Source organism: Stegastes partitus, unplaced genomic scaffold, assembly GCF_000690725.1.
Source record: "Stegastes partitus isolate 25-593 unplaced genomic scaffold, Stegastes_partitus-1.0.2 Scaffold59, whole genome shotgun sequence".
In the NCBI taxonomy this organism is placed as follows: Eukaryota; Metazoa; Chordata; class Actinopteri; family Pomacentridae; genus Stegastes; species Stegastes partitus.
The window spans coordinates 597,563-609,306 of record NW_007577790.1 but is presented as its reverse complement, the minus strand read 5'-3'; the positions used below and the strand labels follow the sequence as shown (position 1 = coordinate 609,306).

The following is an 11,744-nucleotide window of genomic DNA, read 5'->3' as shown; positions in this document are numbered from 1 at the left end:
ATCACTCGGATCAGATTGGGTCACTGTGCATTGAATCATGGACTTGCAATGGCTGGCACGCATCCTAATGAAAATACAACTGAGGAGAAAGCAGAAACTGTAAACGATGTTCTGATAGAAACTGTCAGGCAGACAGAAACCTCATGCAGCCATGTGAGCTGTCAGGAACTGGAGCCACAGATCCTACACTCACTCAGTCCAACTCTGTGATGAAACTAATTCTAGGACTGGGCTTCTCGGTCCTGCTGCACAAGGATTTAACTGTGTTATTAGAATTCTATAAATGATCGGTGGAGGGCAGCAGTACGCCTCTGCTGCGTTTATTCTGCCGCAAACCCCAGCAGAAGAAGAAGAAAGCACAGCGTGTAGTACGACCTCCTGCTCAGTAGGCGGCGCCCGCTAGGCACACGGATGGTACAGCAAAAAGGAAGAGTCGTTTCTTCTTTTTAGTATTATGAATGAAAGTCTGTTCTTCAATTTTAGCTCTGAACTTGTGATCATCAGACATTATCAACACGGTGCTGACAACGAGCTGAACTAAGCTCGTGTAAAGTACTTCAAGATGTCTGCCAGCGCCGTGTATGTGTTGGATTTGAAAGGAAAGGTGAGATAACGGAGCTAAGCTAACGTTAGCACGGCTAGCAGCTAGCTACACATTCTCCGTTGACAGATTATGATGAAGCTCAAGTTGCTAACGTGTCAGCAGGGGTTGGGACGCGGCTTTAAGGGTCTGGCTTGTGACTAAAGTTAATCATTTCCAACAAAACAAGGAGGAGGGATTCGATTATTGACATGCATGAAAAAAACATCGAGCGATAACAATAAGGAAAATAGCATGAAACTAGGTCAGATGACCAGCTGTTAGCCGCTGGGAATGTAAAGAGGCTTCCAAAGCTCCTTAAAAAAGAATACTAAAATCTCTTTCCTTTGTACACAGTATCAAATGCGTTGTGTTGTGTTGTACATTTTATCATGACCATGTTAAATCATGAAATTTGTAGTTCAACAGTTTTGCCCACAGCTCAGGTTTAGTGGAGTAAACAGTTTTAAGAAGCAGGTGCATCATCAGTAAAGTCATGTTTGAAAGATGTTATATCAGCTGAAACTCGTGATGTTATGAAGAGCCCAACCAATACAGCAGCACAGTAAAAATGCTTGATGTAATGTATTATTTGGGGTACTTTACAATACTCCCTTCCTGCAGCACATGTAGCAGAGCATGCATCACAGCTGAGCAGTCGGTGATGCAGAGTCGTATTTTATCTTTATGGTCAGTTACTAACTTGTTTGTGAAATACATTGCTGCAAAGGTAATGAATCATGGAAACTGTCATTTCCTTTTTTTTAGTACGACTACTTTATATACACAAAAACCATTAGCTGATGTATTGATATAAGAAGTTCTTACTCCTTCAAATCGGTATCAGCGCCAAAAATGCAGTATATGTTGAGCTGTAATGGGCTAAATAAATATCATTATGATGGTAAGTACAAGGGAATGCATATGGAAGTGCTCCGGATTTGCTTATATTAGTATCTTACAGTGTTGATAAATTGAGTGACTTTTAATATTTAACTACCAGTCATCCATGATAGTCCTCTATACCACGGATGTTGCATGCTTGAACATAAGCGGTCTCTTGTTTTCAGGTCCTGGTGTGCCGAAATTATCGGGGAGATGTGGACATGTCAGAAATTGAGCACTTCATGACCCTTCTGATGGACAAGGAGGAAGAAGGGACGCTGTCTCCAATCCTGGCCCACGGGGGAGTCCGCTTCATGTGGATCAAACACAATAACCTCTACCGTATCCTTAGTGGTCACTGTGTGGTATTTGTGCTTAAACACCTTGTCAGCATTTAGCTCTATGTCTTTTTGTTTTGCTTGTTTCTCTCTTTTGTAGCTAAAACTCTTAACACATGTCATATTAGTGGTTGCAACATCCAAGAAAAATGCCAGCGTGTCACTGGTTTTCTCCTTCTTGTACAAAATTGTTCAGGTAGGACTGAGTTTGTTACCTGCTTTGGTCTTGAGCTATTGAAGTTTTACCACCAACAAAGCTGCACACTTTGAGAGGTTTGTAAAGCTACTTTTGTGTTTTTCAGGTTTTCTCAGAGTATTTCAAAGAATTGGAGGAAGAGAGCATCAGAGATAACTTTGTTATCATATATGAGCTGATGGATGAGCTGATGGACTTTGGATACCCTCAGACCACTGACAGCAAGATTCTGCAAGAGTGAGTATCCCTATACCCACAGTCTCACTGCTCTTAGTATTCATTAAACATGCAGCTGATGAATGATGTCACTCTTGATTAATCTTTTGGTAATTTGTGGAATCTTGTTAAGTCTATAAAATGCAAAAATATAATGTTCATCAGTCATTTCCATAAGTAAAAGTGATGTCTCCACAGTGTTTCTTCAGTCTGACCAGCAATCAATAGATTCTGTGTCAACACATGTTTCGGGTTGTAATGGCATTCAAAATCCATGGTTCAGTATGTATCTGAGTTTTAGCATCATGTTTTGATACATTTTCAGTGTACAGATCCATCCATTTTCTACCTCTTTATCCTGTGGGGGGTGGCAGGAGATGCTGAAGCATATGCCAGCTGACATGAGATGAGATGAGATTAACTGAGTTGTCCTGATTAACATTTGTCATAGGGTGAAAGGCAGGACATACCCTGTGCAGAGGGTCAGTCCATCACTGGGCCAAAACATAGAGACAGAAAAGCATGCACACTCACACCCACGACCAATTTAGAACCATCAGCTAATCTATCACATGTCTTTGGACCGTGGGCGCAAGCTGAAGCGCCTACAGAAAACTCTAACAAGAACAAGAAGAACATGCAGAATAAATACAGAAAATACAAAATGTAAAAGTGTCACACTGACCATAGTTCCTATTAGTGCAGTTAAAACACTAACATGCTGTCATATTGTCAATAAAAAGAAATACACAACAAAGATAAAGTGTAGACGTATAGCTGTTTCAATCACATATCATACTGGTGTCTCCAACTGAACCAAACCGTTCAGGATGAATGAACGTCACAATTATATGAAACAGAAAAAATGGCAACAACAGTTAAGATGCTTTATTGACACATGTTCCATATTTTTACCTGACAATGAACTTAAACTTTGTCTTTGTTAATTATCTCTACAACATTTCCTCGTTTCCTTCAACCAGTGCAGCTCACTGTGTGAAATCAGCGTTTTCGTTACGTTATCTACATTGCTTGTGCAGCAGTTAAGGCAGGTTTTACAGATTTCATTTTCCTTTTTTGTGGTATTGTCCTGTCATTTCTGTACGTCTGCAAGTCAAAAGGCGCTTACTGTCTTTACCATAAAGAACTGTAAGTGACAGTTTAGACAGCGGTCATGTAGATAACTCTGGATTTCCCCCAGAGTTTTCTGATTTCAGTAATAAGTCAGACAATCCTCCCTTTTAACCATCAGCATCTCTTTGCTTTAATGCTTTCTGGGAACTCACCCCTACATACCGTTAATTTCCCTTTTTTTCGTTTTTTTTTTAAGTTTTGCCTCAGTGTTTACATTTTTGTCTCTCAGATACATAACCCAGGAAGGTCACAAGCTGGACACTGGCGCCCCGCGACCCCCCGCCACGGTCACCAACGCTGTCTCCTGGAGGTCAGAGGGCATCAAGTACAGGAAGAATGAAGTCTTCCTGGACGTCATTGAGTCAGTCAACCTCCTGGTAGGAACTCCTTGTTTTAGAAGGCCCGAGTTGCTCAAGGAATGTCTGTCACAGTGTTTGTAAACTTCCTCCCTGCATGCGTCACAACGTACTCTGAGTGCTAAGTGTGATCTTGCTGTTCTCTGTGCTGTGATTTTTTTCTTTTTTTAAAGGGACTAATACTTAGTTTGATTGGTGTCTCTGTTTGTGTCTGAACTTTCAGGTTAGTGCCAATGGTAATGTTCTGCGGAGTGAGATTGTCGGCTCCATTAAGATGCGTGTCTTTCTGTCCGGAATGCCTGAGTTGAGGCTGGGTCTTAACGACAAAGTTCTGTTTGAAAACACTGGACGTGAGTTCTGTTTCCTGGAGTTGTGTTCATAATTTATTTAAGTTTGATGAAAAGCTCCAGGTGGAAGTTTTGTTGATCAATTACTTTTTCAAAGTATACAAAAGCAACATTCAGCATATTGTTCTGGCTGTCATTCTTTTATCAACTGTTATAAGTCATCAATGATGCATCAGCCTGTCTGGAAAAATCTGTTATTTGCAAGTAAAATTTAATCTGGTTTCTACTCGTTCAGGCAGTCTGACTAAATAGTTTCTGTTGTTTTTTTGTGTAGGAGGAAAGAGCAAATCGGTAGAACTGGAGGATGTCAAGTTTCACCAGTGTGTCCGTCTGTCTCGCTTTGAGAACGACCGCACAATCTCCTTCATTCCTCCCGATGGAGAGTTTGAGCTCATGTCCTACCGTCTCAACACTCATGTGAGTAACATGTGCCTGAGCTACATGAGTAGAAAGACAAAGTGAGTCCAAACCTGAAGAAGGGTCTGAAATGGCCTAACACACTTTTTGGTTGTTTTGGCCTCACAAACTTACATAAAAGCCACTGGAGCAGCCAACCAATCAGGTGTAAACCAAGTCAGACACATAAATACAGACAGCTAGTTGAACTTGTTCACTACTTTAAACTGAATGAGATTGTCTTTAGGATTCAGCACTGAATCTTGAAGCCACTGATAAAAATAAAACGATAGTAGCCGTCCATTAAAGATCAAAATGTCTCCTCAGCAGGTGTCTTTATTCCTCTGGACTCCAGGACAAGTAGCTGTTTTGTAGCCAATAGAGGATCCAAATAAATAAATTTTAAAAAATGGTGCAAGCACAGAGTTGGTATGAAACATAATAAAAAGACAAAGTTTATTGAGATCTTTTCAAAAACAGTTGCAAATAACTTTCCTGTAATCACTGGACTCTTGCCTCAAAACAGCAGATATTAGTTATTGTGGTAGCACTGAAGAAAATGAAAAGTAGTCAAATGGAATTAAAAAATACTGCTGCACAGTCTCTTGTCAAAACTGCTCATCTGAGTGTACCGTTCATCTGCAACAGCCCAGAACCTTTAACGACTACATCATCAGTTCAACTGTGTTTTAAATAACCGTAGTAAAAGCAGGTGAATCATAACCATACACTGCAGTGCTGGGTCTGTAATCATGACTCATTGCCATATGGTACGCCATGTTTCTCCTTTTATTTTATTTGCAGAAGCATGCCAGATAAACCACTTGTACTAAACTGTAAATCCTAGAGATTGTCCTTTTCAAAGGCTTACGTTGAGCCAAGATGTTTACAGCGTCTTTTTGGAAGGCTATGTCGGTGCGCCACGTAAATATTTAGGGACAAAATTCCTTAACTGGAAAAAAAACAAAAGACGTGGGACCTTGGCCAAACCAGCCTTTGCTCAAACGAGGTAAAACTGCTTCATCATCAGCCAGACTGAAGACCTTCGTAAAGCATAGTCGTAAAAGGAAACAGAAAATCCTATACAGTGAGCAACGTAGTTGGCTATAGGCGTGTAAATTGGGATCATGGTGTCAGTAAATCTGTCACAGTAGAGTTTCCAGTAAGCATGCCATAGAGGAAGTAATATAGTGGAGCAGAGGTTTTTAAGTTATAGCGATGAGCAACTGCAGTGTACAGATCTGACATTGGTAACCCAAGAAGCAGATTTTTAAACTGCACATAAAATAACTACTTATATACTTTAATAAAAACTGGAACACTTGAAACTTACAGAGTTGCTTGTTTTTGGACTAATGTAAAATCTATTTGGAAGGTAGTTTAGTTCATGCCTTAGCGTGTGATGCAATTTGTAGACATTAAAAGTAACAGGATGAATCAATATAACAAGTGAAATGTCTCAACGGTTTCTGAAGCTGCTTTGAAAGTTTTTGTTCTTTTCTATGCCTGAGCTCTTTCTGTCTGTATGTCTTATTACAGTTATTAACTTAGCTCTGAGAACACATCATGTTCACATCCCTTTTTCTTGGCTGAATTGCTCTAGAAGTATTTATTGTAGTAAGATGTTGCACATATCAAATTTAGAAGCAGATGGAAACAGCTGTGTTTCTGTCTGCTGCTAAAAAAATCATTTGAATTTACATCAAAGCATAATTACAAACTGCATACAGCTGTGTTTCCATCTCCATAGCAATTACTCTAGTTTGAATTATTATCTAAATATTTTAATGTCTAAGGAATGCACTCAGTGGATGTTAATATGGTATCACAAAAAAGAGAACAACCGGACATTTGTAACATATTTGCTTTGTACATAGCTAAGTACTAACATTATGAAACGGATCGAACTTCTGAAACGTAAGAAGTTCGCTAATTTCTTCTCCCATTCTCACACTCCCACTTTATCTGTTGAATAAATCAAGAAGTCCCCTTCGTTTCATAACGCAGACCTACCACACATCAAAAATAAACAGCAGAACTAACCCTTTGTGATGATAGTAGCCATTTCTCTGTGTGCCAGAGCATAATCCACTCTTGAAATATATGTTACTCTGCATTCTGGATTGTCCCTTATGTAGAGCTGACATTCACATCTCACTTTGTGTGAAAGATTAAAACAAAATAGTGCATTTCCTTTACATAGCAATGATTTTAAAGTGGTGGTAAGAAGATCAGTACAGATCACCTGTGCACAGGAAGGCAATGGTGATCCAAAACTCAGGCTCCAGTCAGAGTGGCCATTAGGGACCCTTTGTTTGCAGTTAAAGGGGTGAGGGATCATACATACATCATACATTCCTTTATTTGCCACCTCTGCAAGTAGGCTATTTAGTGATAGGCATTAGGTGTATATTTTTCTAGATTTCACACAGCATCACATGTTCATGGTTCTCTTAATGCCAGGTTTCAGACAGTGTCTCCAAGATGATGATAAAACAGCATCTCTACTGCCAGTATTTTATGATGAGATATGTGTAAATGACATTGCAATTTTAAAATACATAACATTGCTCCCTTGATATAAAGACTAATATAAAACATATGCAAATATTATCATATTAAATGATGGAAGATCAGGATAGCCTTGACTGTTCAAAAGAAACAAAAAGAAACAAGACACAGCATGTATGGCTGGCCCTCACGATAAAGATAAGAGCTTAAAAGTAAAGGAAGTGAAATTGCCCTTTAAACAGCCTCGGGCTCATTGAGTTAATACATATGTGCTGGTGGAAGTGTAAATGTCAGTCAAGAAGTAACAAGAAATGGCAGAACAGAAGAGGCTTGAGGTAATTTAGAATACATGTCACCGTTACATAGTTTGTCTACATGTCAGCACAGACATGTTGAGTTTTCAGTTGTAAAAATGTTCTGCCCCCATAGCTTGGTCACAGTGTAGACAGGGAGATTTAGGCTTGTTATTTATGAACTCTAGCACTGATGTGTCGTAGCAGACAGGCTTTATACTGTGTCTGCAAAAACAAGAATATGCTAAGAAACAAGTTGCCTAATAGCACAGTGTGCAAGTGCCTCCCAAGTTTTGCGCAATCTGTGTTTTTCCCCTAGACGTCCTCTGCAACATCGAATTCACACGTTCAGCCTAAGTCCACATAATTCAACAAAATGAGTGTAGGACTATTATGTTGTTTTTGTTAATTGAAGTGGAAACAAAGCAAATTCATGTAATATTCTTAGAACAGTTGTTGTTTTTTATTGTAGTAATGCCTGCTATCCACTAGGTGGTGACTCTGTGATGGTATTTACAGTGAAATGCTCTTTACAAGTGCCAGCAGTGGACTCAGAGTCAGACTTCTGATATAAAATATATGTGTTGTTGTTGTTGTCTTAGGTGAAGCCCTTGATCTGGATTGAGTCTGTTATTGAGAAACACTCCCACAGTCGGATCGAGTACATGATCAAGGTAGGTCGCTTTTTCAGTTGCCTAAGCTGCCATCTCATTTGTGCGCGGAACTCTTGTTGCTGCCATACCTAAGTCTCAGGGTTAAAAAAAAAAAGAGTGACAAATGATTGGGGCTGTTGTGCACTTCAGACTGGCTTATGGTATATTGACAGTCACAGGGACGTATGCTGCAGTGATGATCAGACTGCTTATGTTGTATTTCATTCTCTCATCCCTGGCAACCCTGACAGTATTATACTTAAAACAATAATTAAGTCCTGCTTTAATACCTTGTTAAGGCAGCACATCGTGTTCAACTTGACCTACTTGTTTTGTTTCTTAGGCAAAGAGTCAGTTCAAGAGGCGTTCCACTGCCAACAACGTGGAGATTCACATTCCTGTGCCAACGGACGCTGACTCGCCCAAATTCAAGACCACAGTGGGCAGCGTGAAGTGGGTGCCTGAGAACAGCGAGATCGTCTGGTCAATCAAGTCTTTCCCTGTGAGCAGAAAACATGACTCATGAGTTTCATACAGACAGTCGCAAACAACTGTGTAATCGTTCGCTTGGGTTGGAGCTGTTGTTTGCTTAACTATTGTCATGCAAAAAAAAAAAAAATACTGTCTGCAAAATGCTTTACTTATTGACAATCTAAACTTCATATCAATGTTATATTCCTCGCTGAGATTGTGGGGAGCCGCTGGAAACTTTCCAATGACTCCTCTAAATATAAAGTTTTCCTTATATGAGTTCAAACACGGCAGGTTTGTCATCAGTTTTGGTCTTGTGTTAAGAGGTGGTGTTGCAACTTGTCACAGGGTGGAAAGGAGTATCTGATGCGAGCCCACTTCGGTCTGCCAAGTGTGGAGGCTGAAGACAAGGAGGGGAAGCCTCCAATCAGTGTCAAGTTTGAGATCCCGTACTTCACCACATCAGGCATCCAGGTACGTTCCCCGGTAACACGACTTCTGCTAAGCAGTAATTCACAAATATTAAGTTAAACCTGAACAGAAAGGTGTTCATCACAAAAAATGTACTAAATCTCCTCAGTCAAAGTGTATTTGTCATTCCTAGATAATGAACCGATGAATAATGAAGATTCAAGGAAATGCAGCGTATTTGTAGCACCTGCTGTCTGACTATTGTTCTGGATTTAGAATTTTTAGTATGTAGGAATGTGTCACATCTGTCCTCTCTTTCCAAAGCAGGGGTATAAACAATTCACATGTGTCTGTTTTTGGCCAGAGGGGGCAGTAAGGGAGCACTGTTCAACTCTGAGGCTCCTTTGTGGTCAAGAAAATTTCTACTTTTGAACCGATCAGAAAGCAACTGCTCATCAACTTGAACTTGACCCTCTGCCTTTATGTTAAGCACAGTGATCTAAAATGTCAGTCTGAGTAAGAGGCCAGTAGATTCATTGGACTTTGATTATGATTCACATGCCTCTGAGAGAGAGCTAATGTTTATATTTCATGTTTCCTTCATATTTAAATACAATCTCGTGCTGACCGCAGACTTACACAGATGTTCTGCACTAACTGTATAATCACAGTTGTCCTGTGATTATATGTGCTGCACCACAACACAAAATTAAGTTTTCCCATGTCTTGATGTGAGGAAACGATGGCAACTCGACAAATTTAATTTCAAAATATAATATTATTGCCTCCAGTGTTTGCCACAGGTATATTTCCATCACATTACACATCAGTTTTGCATTACCCAGAGGTACTTTGACTTGTACTTTTTGCCTAAAGCAAAAGCTCTTATGGATTCTTAAAAATATTCTTCGAGGTCAGATGATTTGAACCTGACATTGTAAAATACTGGTGCATTCATGTAAATACAGATTTTTAAAAGGGACACCAGATATCTGTGCTTCTCCCTTAAATGAATACTTTCCCCCTAGAATATTGTATTTAAAATGCTTTAAAATGTGAGTGACATACAAATGAATAGTTAAACTTGTGGGGAAAAAACATTAGCAAATGTTTTTCTACATTCTCTTTGCTAGTTTTTGGTTTAACCTCAACTTCATTTTATTTTGACAGCATTTTAATTGTCAGCTTGCGCATCTGTACACACGATCAACCTCTTCATCAACAATCCCCTCCTAATGTGAATGGTGTTATTGCAAACAGTCAAAAGCTATGAGATGCGGTGAAGTGAAACCACACTGCGATTACAAAATGTGCTTAAGAAGTAGCTACATGCATATTTGTCATAGATGCTCGTAAATAACCAGCGATTCCACAAACCGAACATTCATTATGGATAATGAAATAACATTGCAACTGCTGGTATGTAATTAATCCTGCAAAATCAAGAAACTGCAAGCACTAGACCTCTACAGCCAGCCAAGCTTGGTATTTGAGTGTAAATGAATTCTTATAACACTAGAAGCATTCAAACTATATGAGAACTTCTTATTTTAAAACTTGCTTTATTAATGACCAGCATATTTTTGACAAAGACCCTGTGATCAACTCTAATTCTTCAAAGCTGTTGGAGACCTGAGTCTTCTACTAACACACTCTCATTTATGTCTTAACTTTTAATACTGTTTTCTGCATGACTCTCATTAAATGAACTCAGAGGTCATATTTTCCAGCTTCTCCACATTTCCTATAATAGTCAATAAAGCATTATTAGTTTAGTTGTATGGACATTATGCAGCCCACTCGGAAACAAGAAGCTCAAACCCAAGTTAATTGAAATGCATGACACTTGTAATTGGGGTGGGTTTGCCAGTATAAGAATGCTTGCCATTTTCCAAGGTAATTTGGCAGCTGAACGAAATAATCCCCTTTTCTTTCCTTCCTTTAAATCTATGCCAATCCATAATTGAACAGATGCTCGAATACGAGCAAGTACATTAAATCAGTGCTGCGACAAGGCAGATTTGGACTGGCTTTGCATATTCATGAAATGAAGCCTTTTCCTACACCATAAACTGACATCATTTATAAATGAATAGAAATGGAAATCAGTGTAAAAGAAACACAATATGCATTTTGCACACAGTATTTTCTACATATACTCTAATGCCCAATGTCTTTGTAGACATAGTTCAAACTTGCTCATCTGCGTTTTGAAACAGTCGTAGTCTTTGTGATGGATCCTCTTTTGTGGTTTTCTGCAAAACTTGATGGCTCATATTCAAAATAAGATGATAGTGTTTCCTGTTCACATCAGTCTGCAGACCCACCCTGCAGAGCTGTCACTGATAAGAGATAAACTGTTTGAAACATATTGCCAGTGTTAGCCATATGACCCTGGATTTGCTAAATTTAAAATGATGAATAGAATAGAATAGAATAGAATAGAATAGAATGCTTTTATTGTCATTATACACAAAATATAACGAAATTAAAAGACAACTCCAGTGGTGCAAAAGTATAAAGGTAAACGTATAAAAAGACAAATAAGAATATATACATGTATTTACAAAAGGAACCAGAAGGAATATATACAGTTAGCCAACAGTAGGATAAATATATTGCACTGTTGAGGTAAGAACACTGTGAATATATGAGAAATATAAATAATATAAATACCGAATTATTATAAGTAATATAATATATATAAAATATATACAAAATACAGTATCATGTATAATAATTGTTTGAATAGAAGAAACAAGACTCTGTCCCTGCAAACCCTGCTAATCTGCTAATCTGCATTGACACGGCGCCTTCAAAGACTGTGGACGCAAACAAAATAGAAATGAACAGTTGTCAATAATTGACTCCCAAACAGAGAGCAAGCCAAACAAACCATTCTGCAGTCTGTATGCTGAAGGCCGAGCGCACACGGGTGCCGAAAACATCACTGTTAG

The 11,744-nt window shown here is 38.9% G+C and overlaps 1 protein-coding gene across 1 annotated transcript in view; it reads left to right on the top strand.

Annotated features, from left to right (window-relative positions):
• The first annotated feature begins 426 nt into the window (after positions 1–426).
• ap1m1 (adaptor related protein complex 1 subunit mu 1) overlaps positions 427–11,744 on the top strand; it is a 17,074-nt gene continuing 5,756 nt past the window's right edge. The window contains exons 1-10 of the mRNA XM_008275818.1: positions 427–604; positions 1,651–1,807; positions 1,932–1,999; positions 2,106–2,236; positions 3,579–3,726; positions 3,929–4,055; positions 4,327–4,469; positions 7,855–7,926; positions 8,249–8,407; positions 8,725–8,850. Coding sequence (XP_008274040.1) covers positions 563–604; positions 1,651–1,807; positions 1,932–1,999; positions 2,106–2,236; positions 3,579–3,726; positions 3,929–4,055; positions 4,327–4,469; positions 7,855–7,926; positions 8,249–8,407; positions 8,725–8,850 — 1,173 coding nt within the window. The 5' untranslated portion in view covers positions 427–562. The remainder of the gene's footprint in view (positions 605–1,650; positions 1,808–1,931; positions 2,000–2,105; positions 2,237–3,578; positions 3,727–3,928; positions 4,056–4,326; positions 4,470–7,854; positions 7,927–8,248; positions 8,408–8,724; positions 8,851–11,744) is intronic.